Genomic DNA, 18,064 nt, shown 5'->3' on the forward strand with positions numbered 1-18,064 from the left:
AGACTACTGGTTTGTGCCACCATACCTGACTCTGCCAATGTGATCTTTTAAAGCTAACATCTAATTATGTTAATCCCTGCCTCAAAATCTTTGTTCCTAAAAGATAAAGTCCATACTCCATAGCACAGCACTCAAAGCTCTTTCTAGCTTTGTCATTTACCCATTTCCCACCATTCTTTAAATTCTTCTGGAGTACACATTGGCAAAAATCCTTCCTGTTGCCAAAATATGTTTTCTCTACTTTTCTGTTTAAAAAATTCTTTAAGAATTTCACTCCAGGGGCTGGGGTTGTGGCTTAGTGGTAGAGTGCTCGCCTAGCATGCATGAGGCACTGGGTTCAATCCTCAGTGCCACATAATGTAAAATAAAGATACTGTGTCTACCTAAAACTAAAAAATAAATATATAAAAAAAGAATTTCACTCCAGCATTTTATCAAGAATACAAGTAATAATAAGTGTAAGGATGTGGGGGAAAAGGTATATTCATACATTGCTGGTGGCACTACAAATTAGTGCAACCAATCTGGAAAGCAGTATGGAGATTCCTAAACTTGGAATGGAACCACCATTTGACCCAGCTATCCCACTCCTCTGTCTATACCCAAAGGACTTAAAATCTTAAAATTTAAGAATTTCATTCCAGGGGCTGGGGTTGTGGCTCAGTGGTGGAGTACTCACCTAACATGCATGAGGCTAAAATCAGTCTACTGTACTGACGCAGCCACATCAATGTTTATAGCAGCTCAATTCACAATAGCTGAAAAGTGGAACCAACCAAGATGCCCTTTAATAGATGAATGGATAAAGAAACCATGATACACACACACACACACACACACACACACATATACACACAATGGAATATTACTTAGCATTAAAAGAGAATTAAATCTTGGCATTTACAGGTAAATGGATGGAGTTTGAGAATATCACGCTAAGCAAAGTAAGTCAATCCCCAAAACCAAAGACCAAATGTTCTCTCTGATAAGTGGGGTGTGGGGAGAATGGAGAACTCTGATTGGACAAAGGGAAGGGAGGGGAGTGGAGGGAGCATGGGGGCAGGAAAGATGGTGGAATGAGAATATCATTACCCTAGGTAAATGTATGACTACACATATAGTGCAATGATACATCGCATACAACCAGATAAATAAAAAGTTGTGCTCCATTTGTGTACAATGAATTGAAATGCATTCTGCTGTCATGCATAACAAATTAGAACAAATAATAAAAATAAGAAAGTCCCTATTGTCCTCATTGTATTGCCAAATAAGCTCATCCTCAGGCAATGCTCCCGGGCTCAGTGCAGAGTCTACCTATGGAAATAGGTATGCTGTCTTCCACATATTTCTGGTTCTACTCCTGGGTATGTTATGAGATTGTATTTTTTTACCCCCTGGAATTTGGGTGTGGATACCTGACTTGCTTTCGTTAGTGAAGTAGGAAAGTAGAAATTTTACAGGCCAACACATGACTCATGCACTATCTTTCCTTTTGGAAGTTCTCTGTCAGTCTTTATCCTGGAATCAGAAGGACACAAAGCAGAACACCCATCCAACCCTTAGTGGGCATATACCAACAATGAAAAATAAAACTTTGTGTTCAAACTGCTGAAATTTGGAGATTGCTTATAACTGAAGAGTCCTAACTAGTATAAAATATGTTACCTCTGCTTTGATATCTTCCATAACTTCCCCCAAACCACTATGTTTCTCCTTACCTGAACTTATATTTCACATTTTCTCTGTGTCATTTATCTGGTTCTGATGACATGCTGTCTCATATTGCTAATTATCAGTTCACTGGTATGTCTTAACCACTTTCACAATTCTACAGAGGCTTCCTGAGAACAGGGGTGGTTCTTGTTCCATTTAAAAAAAATATTGTTTTAAACATTGATGGGCCTTTATTTTGTTCACTTATTTATATGCGGTGCTGAGAATCAAACCCAGTGCCTTACACATGTTAGGCAAGCACTCTACCACTGAACCACAATCCCAGCTCCTCTAGTTCCATTTTTGTATCACACAAAGTATGGTTGTGGCTAAGGCAATATATTATAATGGATATAGGAATAGGATAGACTTGATTTGAATCTTGGTTCTGACATGTATTGGATAATCTCTCTGAATCTGTTTCCTCATCTATCAGATGAGTATCATAACACATCTACTTGATTTTTCTTAAGTTTCTTGATACAAGTGCAATGCATATACAAATAATGACACTCTGTAATTATTATTGTGATCATTTCTTATTTTTATTATTATTATAGATGGTATTCAATAAATGCCTTTGGATAAATCATTAGATTTAGAATCAGATATCCTGCATTCAAGACCTCATTTTTTAAAAATTATTTTTGTTTTAGTTGTTGATAAACATTTTTATTTTTTAAATCTATTTATATGTGGTGCTGAGAACCAAACCCAGTGCCTCACACATACCAGGCAAGTGCACTACTGCTGAGCCCCAGCCCCAGCCCTCAAGTCCTCATTTTGTCAGCAGTAATTCTTGTCTGTTATTCAGAGATAATATCTATTATTGGTGTGTTTTCTTTAATAGTTTTCATTTCCACATATAAATTTGTGGTATTGATACTATATCACATCTATAAGCATTGTCCCATGTCAATAAGTATTCTTATATTCATTTACATAAAAATTCTTATATTTTAACCATTTTCCTCTTGTTGAATATATAAATTGATGAAAAATAAGGCCATAACACATTTGTGTGTAAATATTTATCTGATTTTTGTAGGAAAATATTTAGAAGGAATATTCTGGGGCCAAGGGTATTAACATTTTCAATGGTATTGAAACTTCCAAATTGCTTTCCAAAAAGGTTTAACAAAAGTTCTGCTCCCACAAACAAGTTTGTACATTTCAATGCATCTTCATCTATTTTTTTTAAAGAGAGAATGAGAGAGGAGAGAGAGAGAGAGAGAGAGAGAGAGAGAGAGAGAGAGAGAGAGAGAGAGAGAATTTTTAATATTTATCTTTTAGTTCTCGGTGGACACACATCCCTGTTGGTATGTGGTGCTGAGGATCGAACCTGGGCCGCACGCATGCCAGGCGAGCGCGCTACCGCTTGAGCCACATCCCCAGCCCCCATCCTCATCTATAATGAGAACTATTATTAAGAATAAGATTAGGGGGGCTGGGGATGTGGCTCAAGCGGTAGCGCGCTCGCCTGGCATGCGTGCGACCCGGGTTCGATCCTCAGCACCACATACCAACAAAGATGTTGTGTCCGCCGAGAACTAAAAAATAAATATTAAAAAAAAATAAGATTAGGGCTGGGGTTGTGGCTCAGAAGTAGAGCACTCGCCTAGTATATATGAGGCATGGGGTTTGATCCTCAGCACCACATAAAAACCACCTACAACTAAAAAATAAGTATTTTTTTAAAAAGAAAAAGATTAAAGCTTTTGGGGTGGAGCTGAGATTGTGGCTCAGTGGTGGAGTGCTTGCCTTGCATGTGGGTTTGATCCTCAGCACCACATAAAATAAGTAAATAAATTAAAGGTATTGTGTCCACTTAAAAAAAGATTAAGGCTTTTAACATAATAATTATTTATTATATTTGTATTTCCTTGTAGAAGCTATTCATGTCTTGCCAATTTTTATTGGGATTTTAATTATTTCCTTATTTTTATGAGGTTTTAAAAATCATTTTATTCTAGTCACAAGCACAATACATAATAAACACTCCTTAAATATGCCTTAGATTATGAGTTAATTGTCTTGGGGGACATTTTAGGAACCAAGGCAGACTTTCTAGGAAGCTGACTTTTTCCTTTTCCCCCTTTTCCCATCTAGGACACAGCTGGACAGGAGCGGTATCGGACCATCACTACAGCCTATTACCGTGGGGCCATGGGCTTCATTCTCATGTATGACATCACCAATGAAGAGTCATTCAATGCTGTCCAGGACTGGTACAAAACTCATTTATTCATTCATTCACTTGGCAAACTGTTCATGAAAATCTAACGTGCACTAGGCTTTATACTGTATGTTAGGGAAAGCCAGATGACTCATACATGGCTCCTGCTCTCACGGAGTTCTCAGATGAGAGAAGTCAGAGTAGGAAGCAGGCTACAAGAATATTATGTGACAGGTACAGTGATGAATTGAGACATCAGGATTGTGGGAACCCAGGGGAGGGCTGTCTATCTCAGTTTAGAGAGAGAAAATGTCTTGGGGTTGATGACACATACACTACATTTTGTAAACTGAACAGGAGTTAGCTTGAGGGATAAATAGATAAGAATTTTCAGAGAAAGAATATAGATGTGCAAAGATAAGAAGTTGGTGAGAGGGAAAGAAGAGCACAGATCACGAAAGATTTTATATGGTGGGGTTTGGATTTTATCTCATAGGTGACAACATTTGAAATGAAAATCAACAAATTCAGATTTATGTTTCAGGAAGATTATTCTATAATCTCCACTGTCTATAGTGGAGAGTGAATTCACACGACACTTCACTATCCCTGGGCTAGGTTTTGGGCCTAATAGCAAATCTAGTTCAAGTTCATGAAGGTTCAATTTGCAATAGAAATCAGTACACTGAGCAAATAATGTCTTTTTTCTTGAGGAGTTACTTACATGGAGAAAGGAGGAGAAGGGAATGGACATGTGACAGGGAAAGGCCAATTCCTAGTGCCTTTAATCAAAGGAGGATGTGAGAAGGTGAGATGTCTGTGCCATGGCTGTTCTTCAGAATCAGAGAATTGGGTGAGCCAGGTACCCAGCTAGAATGCTGGCCAGTGCCAAGCCTTTCTCTTGTTATCTTTTGCCCATAGCTGCTATATTAGTTAGTTTTCTGTTGCTATAGCAAAATACCTGAGGCTGGATACTTTATAAAGAAAAGAAGTTTATTTTGCTCACAGTTTTGGAGGTTGAAAGTCCACACAGTATGTCACTGGCTTTGGCATGGGTTCTCCTGGCTACATCATATCATGACAGATGGCATCAAGACAGGAACATGAGCAAAAGGGAGAGAGTGCATGGTAAGAAAGGAAGCCAGAGAGAGATTGGGAGGGGACTGGTCTTGCTGCTTTATGAAACCTCTCACAAAGAACTAACCAGAGTCCCTCAAGAATTATATCCATTCCTTTAGAGGGAAGTGCCCTTAATGACCTAATTATTTCCTACTAGGCCTCACTTATTAAAGGTCCACCAGTTCTTAACATTATCACCCTGGGAGCCAAGCTTCCAATTCATGAACTCTTTGGGGACAAACTACATCTAAACCATAGCAGCTTGAGGACTTCCCTCTTCCCAAAGAGTAGTTGTCAGGATTATGTGAAGCATTATTGACTACTTGGAGCCTTGAACTGGGTGTGATCTTATAGGCTGCCTGCTCCATTCCTCTGTTGTGACCAACAGTCCAAGATGCCATGTCATTCCTGGGAACCTGAGTTCTTTTTTCTGCCTCTCAGTCATCATCCTCTTTCCCCTTTTCTCCCCTTTCTTTTTAACAACTTCTTCACTCTACTGTCCTTCTTTCTCCTTTCCTTCTTCTCTTTTCCCTTCCTCTTCTCTTTATTCTTTTCAGTTATGTTTTTTTTTTCCTCTTCTTTACTCCTTCCCTCTCCATTTTCTCTCTCTTACCGCACCTCCCACAGAGTGATTAGCCTTATAAGTGTCTCCACACTGCTCATTCCTGGCCCCTTTTCTCCCCTCCATTAGTCTCTGTTCATTCTTTCTCAAGAACATGGTGACTTTAACACCTGGTGACGACTTTTCCAAGAATAACCTGAGCTTGTTTCTAATCTGGGAGCTGAGAGAGGATGGCGTGGGTGGGGGGAGGAAGATAAAAGTAAGAGTAACATGGAGAGATAGGAGAGTTGCCTTGAATCCAAAGACTCCAAAGCTCTGGCCTTTGAGTTTTCCTTCTAGGCAACTTGGTCTTAGCCTAGTCTCCACCTGCCATCAAAGCTCCAGTGCCCAAATGAGGCCTGAATCTTTGTGGGCCTACAACAAATGGTGATTGAGTGAATTCCATCCTTCAAGGGAATGGCTTCTTACTATAGATGATGATTGCTGATGGGACCTGTTTTAGTAGCAAGTTCAATAATAGGTCTAGGTTGCAGTTAGGGTTCATGTAGATTGAATCTCAGTATCAGAATAGAGTCAATTCAAGATATGATTCAGGATTAACCATCTGCTGATCCAGACATTCACCAACACCATGTCTGTTCTGTACAAGGTGCTGGCATCCCAAAGATGAATACACTTATTCCTGCCCTCAGACAGAGACAGATAAATTTAACCAAGTATAATAGGTGCCATGGTGAAGGTACAGGGTTTTCATGTGATGAGGTGGTTGGGACAGAGACCCATCCACCCACACAAAATGATGTCTCTACAATGTTAGGATCCTACTTTATTCCCTCTGCTAAAATTTTGTTTCTAAGGTTAGAAATAATGGCCGTTTACTTTTAAAAATTTAAGGACAAACATTTGACATATATTTTTAAAAATTTTCATAATCATCTTATATGAAGGAAATCACTGTTGATATTTTGGCATCTACAAATAATCATGACCTAATGCCTTATTTGAGGAAGGAGTGAGACTTGTGAGGCACGATGAAGTACAATGAGCTAGGAGAGACCTGACATGAATGGTTTTGAACTGAAGAACCTGGACTTGATCACAGCTAGTCTGGAACCCTCTAGAGAAGATTTTTTAAAAAGGCCACATTGTAGGTCTGGGGATGTGGCTCAAGCGGTAGCACTGCTCACCTGGCATGCATGGGGTGCTGGGTTCGATCCTCAGCACCACATAAAAATAAAGATGTTGTGTCCACTAAAAATTAAAAAACGATAAAGGTCTAAAAATATTTTTTAAAAGGCCACATCGTAGTCAGATACACATTTTAAAATGAGCTCTCTGCCCAGTGAGAAGATTGAAAAAATATTAAAGGACTCCAAAGAGATGGGTGAGTTTGCAGCCAAGGTTTGGGGGTCAGATTCTGTGACAGCCAGCGTGGGTAGGTATGTGTGTGTCTGTCCTCAGCTAAATAAATTAGCAGCAACTCACTAGTTTTGTGAAGGGAAACTGCTTCTTGGACTTTTGAAATTCCCTTTTCAACCTAGGAGGATGTGTGCCTTAGTCATTTTGAGCTGTTATAACAAGAATATCAGTGGTTTAAATGACGAACAGTTATTTCTCACAGTTCTGAAGACTAGGAAGTCTGAGACCAAGATACCAGTATATCCATCCAGTGTCTAAAGACAGCCTCCTTCTGATTGTATCATTACATGGCTGAGAGAGAGAGCACATTCTATCTCTCTTTCCTTGTAAGGACACTAATCCCATTTACTGGGGCTCTATCTTCATGTCATTATTAGCTTCAAGAGGCTCCACCTCTAAAACCATTACAAGTAGGGTTGGGCTCAACTTGTGAATGTGAGAGACACAAACTTTCCATCTATAGCATATTTCTCTCTCTATTTTAGGGCTACTCAGATCAAGACCTACTCCTGGGACAATGCACAGGTTATTCTGGTGGGGAACAAATGTGACATGGAAGAAGAGAGAGTTGTTCCCACCGAGAAGGGCCGGCTCCTTGCAGAGCAACTTGGTATGTACATGATGCATGTGTGTATGTGTGCATATATGTATGGATATATATGTGTTGCATAAATATATTTTATAATAATTTTCTTGTGAACTTGAAAGAATTGGGCCAAAACATTGCCTTTAAGCTTCCTAGAGAACATTGCAAAGAGGGAATGTTCTTAATATAAAAACAAACCTATTTTTCCAGAGAAGCATTGGTCTTCATTGGCAAATACAGAGAAGACTCTCTATACTGAATGTGACCATGTCCTTGATATTGTACATCCTTCCAACAACACTGAACATCATAGATTGTTTCTTAACATTTCTTTCAATGTAAACTGATGGTTCTCACCAAACCACAATTCACAACAAAAGTAACTATATAGAAGGCAAATCTATGTGGTTTGCATATGAAACTCAGTGATGCTTTTTCCAAGGTTGGAGCATTTTGTTCCTATACTCCACTGAGGCCCCGGTACCCAGGCATGTTTCAGTGGCCACATAGAGGAACCCATACCTACTTTGCCTAAAAGAGCAGTTTTGATTTTATTTTATTGTAACTATTGGAATTCAATCTAGGAGTTCCATGTCTGTAGAATATATGATATATTCCTCTAGAGGAAAAGATGGACTGTTGGACTTTTAGCCAGTCTAAGTATGTATTTGTCACACCTTAAATGTTTTGTTTGTTTGTTTGTTTTGAAATACTGGGGATTGAACTCAGGGGCACTCAACCACTGAGCCACATCCCCAGCCCTATTTTTTATTTTTTTTTAGAGGGTCTCACTGAGTTGCTTAGTGCCTCGCCATTGCTGAGGCTGGCTTTGAACTCATAATCCTCCTGCCTTAGCCTCCTGAGCTGCTGGAATTACAGGCATGCACCACTGTGTCTGGCAAATGTTTTAAGTGTTAAGGAATAGGGAACATAAAGTTATATTCTCTGACAGTTTCTGAAGCACAAATGTGAATTATGTGTTATATATTTGTATTATGTGTATTAGAAGAGAGAGAGAGAGAGGGAGAGAGAGGTGTTATGTGTCCTCACCCTTATTCTCCAAAGTGGACTGGACTAGAAATTAGCATACTGTAAGGGCCTAATAAATGGGGTAGTTGGGTCATCTTGGGCCTTGCTGTTCCTACTCTATTACAAAGGTTCTCGGGTTCCAGAAAGTGCCTCCTCTTGGTTCACAGAACAGTAAGCATGTGGTAAAGCCCACACTTGGATAACTTCAGGTTATCCCATTATACCTTCAATCCACAGTCCCCTGAGACACTGCCAGCACACAGGAATGCAGATAGAAAATGAGCTAATTCTTAGTGCAGGATATAGGGAGGTACCTGAAGAAGGCCTTAATGAATTGGTTAAATTTGGGTAGATCAAAGTTACCTATATCTGTCCTACACAACTTTCTGAGCTTTCCTCTATTGCGTATTAGAATTTGCCTATTTACATATTTATCTCTTTCTTCCTAGCCCTTAAGAAAAGAGAATATGTCTGATTTGTTTCATTATCTCAAGCATCCAGCACAGGGTAGATAATCATTCATATGTTTCACTTATTTATTGAAAAATATTTATTAGACACATACTCTGTATCAGGTTCTGTCCTGTCACTCAAGATATAATAGTGAACAAAACAGTTGTAATTCTTACCATCATGGAACTAGCATGGAAAGAGACATTAAACAAATAACTATATAAATAAACCTAGATGCATGTTAAGAATTGCAAATGGGGGGTGGGGGCGGCTGGGTTGTGGCTCAGAGGTAGAGATCTTGCCTAGCATGCATGAGGCACTGGGTTTGATCCTCAAATGGGTGAATTGTGGGGTATGTGAATTATATCTCAAAAAAAGATGTTAGTTGTGATAAGTTCTGCTTGAATTAGGACTCTTGTTATTACAAGTGATAAAATTCCAAGTCAAATTAGCTTTTCTAAAAAAAATATAGAATTTATTAGCTCATGCAACTAGGAAGTCTACTAGACACAGGATTCAACTGTACTCTGTTTCTTAGCTTGACATATCCTTTTTTCCTGCATCTGTTTGGAAATAACTCTGGTTAGAGTCCAGGGAGGCTAGTAAAAAAAGAAATGTGCTTCTGCCTATAAGAAAAAGAGAGAGTGTTTAAAATGTGGGCTTGAAATGTATACTAGCATAGTGTAGTGGGAAAGTGCACCCAGACTAGGAGTTAGGAGCTTTTTGCTTCTGACCTTGAACATCTTGCTTCCTCTCTCTGGGTCTGTTTGTCTGTTTGAAAAATGAGGTGTGGATTAGTTGAATGAGTGGCTCTATTTAGATATATCCAACTTTGATTTTTTTTTAAATTTTTGATACCAGGGATTGAACCCAGGGGCACTTAACCACTAAGCCATATACCCACCTTTTTTGTATTTTATTTAGAGACAGCGTCTCACTGTGTTGCTCAGAGCCTCACTAAATTGCTGAGGCTGGCTTTGAGCTCTCAATCCTCCTGCCTCAGCCTCCAGAGCTGCTGGAATTACAGGCATGTGCCACCATGCTTGATTTCATTTTTTAAAATTACCTTTATTTTGTTTATTTAGTTTGTTACATGGTGCTGAGGATTGAACCCAGTGTCTCATGCATGCTAGGCAAGGGCTCTGCCACCAAGTCCCAGCCCTGATTTCATTTTGATTCACACAATTCCCCTACTTATTACTCCCCCACAGACCCTTTTTACTTTGCCTTGCTTATTTTATGTGTTCACTAAATATTTGGAGGGTTGAGATGAATTATAGAAACCTTATATCATTGAGCCTGGTTGAAGAGAAACAAAGACCTAGTTGGCATTGATAATAACTAACAGTGATGTAACTCACAATGTGCTTTCATAGCAATTTTCTTGTGCCCTTCATCCTCACACCCAGCTAGTTAGATGGCATTATCATCAGTTGTGTCTGTACCTGTACAGTTGCATGTTACCAGCCCTGCAGTAAATCAGTGATTTTACTGAAGAAGAAGCTGAGTCCAGACCACTCATATTTCTTGCACATATCGAGCCATGCCAGATCCCATGTCTATTTTTGAACTTTAAGATAATGTAGCTATTCTAAGCCATATTAGTAGTAGATGGCAGTCTCAGTATTCAAACTCAGTCTTTAGACTCAAATCTTAATATTGTTATTTTGTCATTCAATAGTGTTTCCCCCAAAGCCTGCCATGATTTCTCTTTAAATTTTTACCTCAGTCACAATATTAATGATATTTCTTTAGAATATGTTGTGGTAACAACAAACCAGGTGAGCTTACATGATAAGGATCTACTTCTCACTCATATTATGTACCAGCTGCAAGTCAGTTGTGACTCCATTCCTGTGCCTTCCTACTCTGAGATCCAACCCAGAATGGCTAAACTATGCAGCTTCTTTTGGGACTTGGGTCACATTACTTTTGCCCATATCCATTGGTCAAAGTAAGTCCTATCATCAACCTAATGTTGATGGGATGGGAGATATATTCCTCCCACAAGGAGACACAGCAAGCCAGTTTCCAATAGGTAGAGATGTAAAATCTCTTGTAGGTTAGGCAGTGTATAACTGAATGCATGATGGATTGAATTGAATTCTAGTCACTGAATGCATGATGGATCCTGGGGCCACAGAGGTGAATGGGTTCCCTGCCCATAAGAAACTTATTGACGGGCTAGGGCTGGGGCTAGGGCTCAGCGGTAGTGCACTTGCCTGGCATGTGTGAGGTACAGGGTTTGATTCTCAGCACCACATATAAATAAATAAAGGTCTCTCGACAACTAAAAAATATTAAAAAAAAAGAAACTTATTGACTAGGGAAACAAAAATCTTAAAGAGAAAATTTTAATATTCTTTGAGTAGATGGTTGTGCCAGTCCTTAAACTGTTTGTTATCATTCCTTCTCCCATTCTTTCTTTCTCCTGCAACCCTCTCCAAACTCTTATTCTGTGGGCACTTTTCCCACTACCCTATGCTGGTATACATGTGTTTCAAGACCACATTTTAAACACTCTCTTTCCCTTGCAGGCAGAAACATGCTTCCTTTTTACTAGCCTCCCTGGGCTCTGGCCAGAGTTATCTCCAATCATATCCAGGAAAGGGATGAGAAGCCCCTTTCTGAAGATCATGTGGAGGCAAAGACCCTAAAATATTATGCTTCCTGGAATTGGAGTCCCTGGATGGCTACTTCAGCAGTGGCTGCTCCTCTTCTCTGACTCTTACTCCATTGGTTCTAGCTTTCTTTGCCTCTAATAATACTATTTTTTTCCCACTGGTAATCTCTGGGTTTCCTCTATTGTATTCAGCTTCTCAGTTCTTCCATCACCTATGTAACCAATGTCCTCTGGATTATATGCTAAGAGTAGTTCCCATTTCCTTGGTTGAAATCTGATTGAAACAATGAGCAAAGTGCTAATGGGGGTAGAGGGGAGAGGTACATTGTATGCAAAGATGAAGCTGGAGAAGTATACAGAGGCCAGGCCATGCAGGGTTGCTATGGTGTGGATGTAGTTTGAGGGCCTTCCAAGGGTCCACTGTGATGGAAGACTTTGTCACCAGGGTGGCAAAATTGGAAGGTAGTGAAATCTTTATGAGGTGGAGCCAGGTAGAAGGTTTAGGTCATTGAGGGTTTGCTCTTGGAAGGAAGTTTTCAGGACACTCTTGAGTTCTCTTGAGAGGGTTGTCATAAAAGTAGCAAACCTGGCCCCACCCAGCTCTCACTGCCTCCTGGTTCAAGATATATAATTTTCTTGCTCCCACACACACTTCCACCATTGTTATTGGCCATAAAATGATTAAGGGACAGTTAAGGGACAGCCCTCACCACAAAGCCTAAGGACTTTGAACCTCCGGAACTGTGATCCAAATAAACCTCTTTTCTTCTAAGAAGTTTATGTCAAATATTTTGTTATAGTGATGAAAAATTGACTAATGTAAGGGTCTTGAGTTTTGAGCCAGTATGGCTGATCTAAAATTAATAAGACCACTTTCAGTTCTAAAGCTGCAAATCCAAGTCAAAATAGTTCAAGTTATAAGACAAGGGCATAGCTAAAGCAAAATGGAAAAGACAATGGAAATTAAATGGTCAAGAAATTAATAGGCCAAGGTATTGGATCGATTGTTAACATGAAATTCAGGGTACCTGAGAATAAGAGTAAGCCTAGGGTAGAAAGGAAGTGAGTCCCTTGCCAAAATTGTCAATGACAAGAGAATTGTGAGTTGAAGAATGATAAATGATGGAGATGAGGAGGTATCAGAGTAGGATGAAGAAGGGATTTGAAAATAATAATAGTGGAGAAATATTTTAGAGCAGTGTCAGAATGAGGAGAGTTAAATTTAGCTAGTTGTGAATTTCTGAATAAAATCTGAGGTCCAGTTCAGAAGAAAGCAATGTAGACACACGGTCTGTGGATCCATAACAACTGCCTTTGGACAGGAAAGGTAGACACCATCATAGGGGAACATAATAGAGTGATTTAAGAATTGGGCTACAAATAAGACAGCAGAAATCTCATTGTTCTGAAGCCAATTAGAGGGAAGAAATGAATGGGGGTGAGGAATGGCTAGTCTGCTTAATTGGTTGTCAACTTTCTAGCCTCACTAGATTCTCAGACCATGAGAATCTTTATTAATGAACCTGAGGAAAAGGTTACCACCAGGGCCTACTGATAAAGGGCCTTCCAGGAGTCTGACAGTAATTGGGTGGGGGTAATTGGGAGTTATTCTGACCTGACTAGACCCATGAGTTGGTAGCTTGAATCAGAGTTCTCAGTACTTTGGGTATCTTTGAGAAGACAGTGAATTCATCTCCTTGGCATGACATATAAGCTCTTTACGTTAGCTTCCTACTGATTTCATCTCTCACCATTTTGGGTTTTTGCTATAATGATAATAAACTACTATACTCCTTCTAGCATATATCAATGCTGTGTTTTTGCCCACTTATTTATGCTCATGCCATTTCCCCTGCCTGGTGTGCTACACATGTATGTTCTCATGTGAATACTCAGTCATATGTCTTCATCTAGCTGATATCTGGTTTCTTGGAGAAATCTTCCCTAGCCCCCAAACTTGGTGAGGAATTTTCTCTGTACCCTCACATCCCTTACCTTTCCACTGTTTTAGCACTTAATCTCTAAAATGTTGTTGAAGTGTCTCTCTTACACACTAGACTAGGAGCTCCTCAAGGGTAGGAACTGTGTCTGATTCACTTCAGGGTCCCCACAGCCCAGCACAGGATCTTCCATGCTGAGCTAAGCTTTCATGAGCCCCAATGCCTGTATCCCCTCAGCCATGCCCTCCCTGCTCATTCCAACCTCCTTCATTCAACAAATACTCACTGAGCACCTACTACTCCACTGGTCTTGAGCTCTGATGATAACTGGCACAGTCCCTGCTTGGGGAGCTCCCAGTCAAATGGATTTTTACCACACAAGGAATGAGTTATAAGGCAGAGGGAATCACTGGGGAAATGAACCACACCGAAGCTGGGTCCTAAAGAATGAGAAGTTAGGTGAAGAGTTTTGTTTAGTTCTGACATTAAAATTCACATCCCCAGTAACTTCAGAAAATTTCCTTTCCCTCTCCTCTCCTTCTCTTCTGAATTCCTGTATGGCCTCTGGTTCTTCTAATTGTGTTAGAATGTTATGGCTTGTTCTGTTACTGTTCCAAATGAGAGTGAGACAAAGAGGCATAACAGAGTCCTCCTTTATGCCCCATCTCTGAGCTTCAATTTTCCTATCTACAAATTATGAGTGATAAACCCTGCCTTGGTTTACCCACCTCGCAAGGTTTTCTAAAATTGTATTTGTGCACTGTTAAGAACAATGCAGAAGTGAGGAATGGACTCTCTTATTATCGTGGCTTCTCCACAGGTAGATTTGATCTCTTTGTGTTCCTGACACTCAACATCAAACCTGGTGCAACATCTGTACAGTTAGAACTGGTTTATTGATTGACTATGAATGATGAAGAACCAGAGGGCTTCCCCAAAGACAATGGAAGGGTAGAGACTATAGTGGGAGGAGAAAATATGGGAAGGGGAATTGCCATGTATTCTATGTGAATCACTTCACGTAGTTTTGTGCGTTTAATTCTCATTAATATTCTATGAGGTATATAGCACTGACCCCATTTTACAGAAAAGGACATGGAGGCTGAAGGTCATTAGGGAATTTCCCTGAGGTCACAGAGCTAGTAACTGACAGGCTGTATTAAAATCCAGGCTGGCTCTCAGGCCTTTTCTCAATGCCCACCTTCCAATGTGTCATGTCCTTCCCTCAGAGTCAGTTCTTCAGAAGGAATTGGTGCCTTTGGCTTTGACCTGTTTTCTCACCTTCATCTATAGTGATGGTGAAAGCCTACTTACTATTTTATCTGTTTGCTCCTTTCTTAGGTGAGCAATACACTCCCCTCCACATGCCCAAACACTGCCACTTGTCATAAGCCAGTCAAATACCAAGGAGCTAATTTTTGTGATATTTATTAAGGAAAAGCTATATGCTGAAGGGTCTCTGACGCTGAGGATAATGAGCCAGCAGTTGCCTTCTTCTTCTTTGTCACATATCCACAATTAGCGAGCACTTCTGCAGCTTGCTTTTCTCAGGTCAGGAACTCAGCCACCGGAGAGGCTAGCAGCTGGAGCTGGGCTGGCAGGAGCTGTGAGTGCCTTTATGCTGGGAAGGCTGAGAAAAGGAGCCTCATTTGTACCTAGGGCCTCAGGCTGCTCTGTGGATGGTGGAGTAACAGGTGGGAGGAAGAAAGATATTCTCCCCTTTGTGGGAAGAGATGATAAAAGAGGGAGAAAGATATAGAGGTGAGAGGAGCAAGATGAAAGAAGAGTAGAAAGAAATGTTATAACAGGCAACTTTTGTTCAGCAATTTATCCATTTTCTCACTCAATCCTCCCAACTGCTCTCAGTAGGAAGACTCTGTTGTTATTCCTACTTGACAAATGAGTAGCCTGAGAATCAGAGAGGTTAAGTGATTCAGACAGGTGCAGTGACTCTCCCAGATTCAGACACTGTGGTAGTAAGATCAAGCAAACAGACTTTAAAGGAAGAAAAAAGATATGATCAAGAAGAAAGAATGCCAAGTGAAAAGGAAGAAAGAGGAAGAAACGAGAGGCAGGGCTCTATATAGACTTCAGATTAAGGCAAACACAGGTATAAACCTGATTTCCACTAACACAGCCACATGTATGAGTGTTACACAGAACTTTGAAGCCTTCATCTTCTCATTTGTAAATTGGAGATGATGACAGGCTCTTGTGAGGATTAAGTAATGATATTTTAAAGCTCCTAACATAGATAGTAGATGCTCAACAGAAAGTGCAAGGAATATAGGGGGAAATGAGCTAAATGAAAAGAAAAAGAAAAAAGGAAGAGAGGCTTTTGAAAAGAAATGAAGACTTGGAAGGAAGGAAGAAAAAGGGGAGGGAATGGGCTGCCCTGGGGACATGATGGGAAGGGCAGCTTCTGCTTCTGAGGGCTGCCACCAGCCTCTTCAGGATTTCTCAGGTGGGACAGGCCACATTGTCTGAACTAGGAGGGCCTTGGATTGTTTCTCTTGGGACAACCAAGTGTTATTCATTGTCACAGAAAGAGTTGTCAAAGATCTCAAAAACCAGACAAGAATGTGGCACACCTCAGGCAGTTTCCCCTGGGCATTTAATTGGGCTTTTGAGGGGAAGGAAAGATCTATAGAATCATTTTAGTGGATTTTAGGCTTTAGGGAGGAGGAACCTCACTGAATGGAGACAAGCCAGTGTGTTTGTGGGTAGAAAGGATCAAATAAAACTTCACTTATTCATTGTGGTGCTTTTTTTTTTTTTTCTACTGAGAACTGAACCCAGGGGTACTGAGCTGTATCCCCAGTCCTTTTTTATTTTGAGACAGGGTTTCAAGTTATTGAGGCTGACCTTAAACTTGTGATACTCCTGTCTTAGCCTCCAAGTCACTGGGATAACAAGCATACACCACCATGCCCAGCTCATTGTGGCTCTTGGGCTGCCTCCCAGAGCCCAGATTAGAGCTGGCTGGACTGGGGTGAGTGAGAAGCAGGGGAAAGAGGAAAATCCCTGGTCAAAAAGTCCAAAACTGAGGCTTCTCATACTGGTGTTTTTACTTATTTTGGGCAAGCCAGCTAAATTCCCTAGGCCACAGTGTCTGCACTAGTGATATGGAGAGGATAATGTGAAAAGCAAATGAGATAATGGATGTACTCAATGCTTTAAGAAGTATAAATGCTCAAATATTTAAGCAAACACCTTATGACACTCTTTCTGTGTCAGGAATAGGGCCATATACTTCACATGCATTATCTTGTTTTGTACTTGAAATAACTCTGTGAGGTAGGTAAAATTATCACTATTTACAACCCTGGTTGATTTGTAAAGAGAACAAGTGATTTGCATGGGACTAAATAGCTGGGTCAATGGTAGATTGTCTGACTCTACAACCTGTACAGGTAACCCCTGCCCTATACTGTCTCCTTGAAGCAGTACCCTCTGCCTGTGGAATTAGGCCTCCTCAATTCACTTCTGAGTGCAGACCATATTGATCCAGAGTACCCCCTGCTGGGGGCACAAAAAGGTTCCAGCTGAAGGAATGGGGAAACTATGTACTTGTGTCTCTTCTCTCCTAGGGTTTGACTTCTTTGAAGCCAGTGCCAAGGAGAACATCAGTGTGAGGCAGGCCTTCGAGCGCCTGGTGGATGCCATTTGTGATAAGATGTCTGATTCGCTGGACACAGACCCCTCTGTGCTGGGTGCCTCTAAGAATACACGTCTCTCGGACACCCCACCACTGCTGCAGCAGAACTGCTCATGCTAGGCAAGGCCCACTCTCCAAGCCTACCCCTGTTGTGCCCCCATGTGTACTTTGCTTCTCCTTGTTATACATTGTCCATTCCTAGCCCCCAGCAAGCTGAGTTGCTGCTGTTCTTTGCCATCCCCTGGGGAGTTCTCTGCAGGTGGCCCCAATTACAGATAGATGCTCAGTACTAGACTAACAGCACAGGACATGGCATGGGTGGAGATTCCCTTTAAAAACTCCATTTTATGAAGAGGATTTAAATCAGGGACTTGTGAAGAGTTTACTTTCTGCCTTTATGATGACATTTCCTCCATTTACTAAAATTTGTCACACACCCACACTTTTCAGGAGCTGGCCAAATGTGTAAAGTGAGTCCTACCTCTACAGCTAATCCTATTAAAGAAAACTTCCCAAAGTACAACCTTCTTGCTTCATATCAGGCTCCCTGTGGAGTGTTTTCTCACCACAGTCAAGCTTTGGCTCACAAAGTCCCATGCTTGTTACAATGGATGCCTACAGGGCCTGGGCAGTTGCTGTGGTGACAGGCCAGCACTAATCTCTGGAGAGCTCAGACTCTCTAGTGATGCTGAAGGAGCAAAGGCTGAGTCAGAAATATACTTAAAAGAATTATCTCCTGCAAATGTCAAAGGTACCTGCTATATGAAATAGCAAGCAATGAGT

At 40.6% G+C, this 18,064-nt stretch overlaps 1 protein-coding gene across 1 annotated transcript in view; it reads left to right on the top strand.

Moving 5' to 3' along the window:
• The window catches only part of RAB3B (RAB3B, member RAS oncogene family), a gene marked incomplete at its 5' end in the record, with an annotated part of 52,423 nt that extends 34,644 nt beyond the window's left edge, over window positions 1-17,779 (top strand). The window contains 3 exons of the mRNA XM_081308244.1: window positions 3,826-3,944; window positions 7,478-7,602; window positions 17,214-17,779. Of these exons, the coding sequence (XP_081164370.1) occupies window positions 3,826-3,944; window positions 7,478-7,602; window positions 17,214-17,401 (432 nt within the window). The 3' untranslated portion in view covers window positions 17,402-17,779. The remainder of the gene's footprint in view (window positions 1-3,825; window positions 3,945-7,477; window positions 7,603-17,213) is intronic.
• Between the last annotated feature and the right edge of the window lie 285 nt (window positions 17,780-18,064).

The sequence above is a fragment of the Spermophilus citellus genome (assembly GCF_964194105.1).
Source record: "Spermophilus citellus genome assembly, chromosome: 9".
NCBI lineage: Eukaryota > Metazoa > Chordata > Mammalia > Rodentia > Sciuridae > Spermophilus > Spermophilus citellus.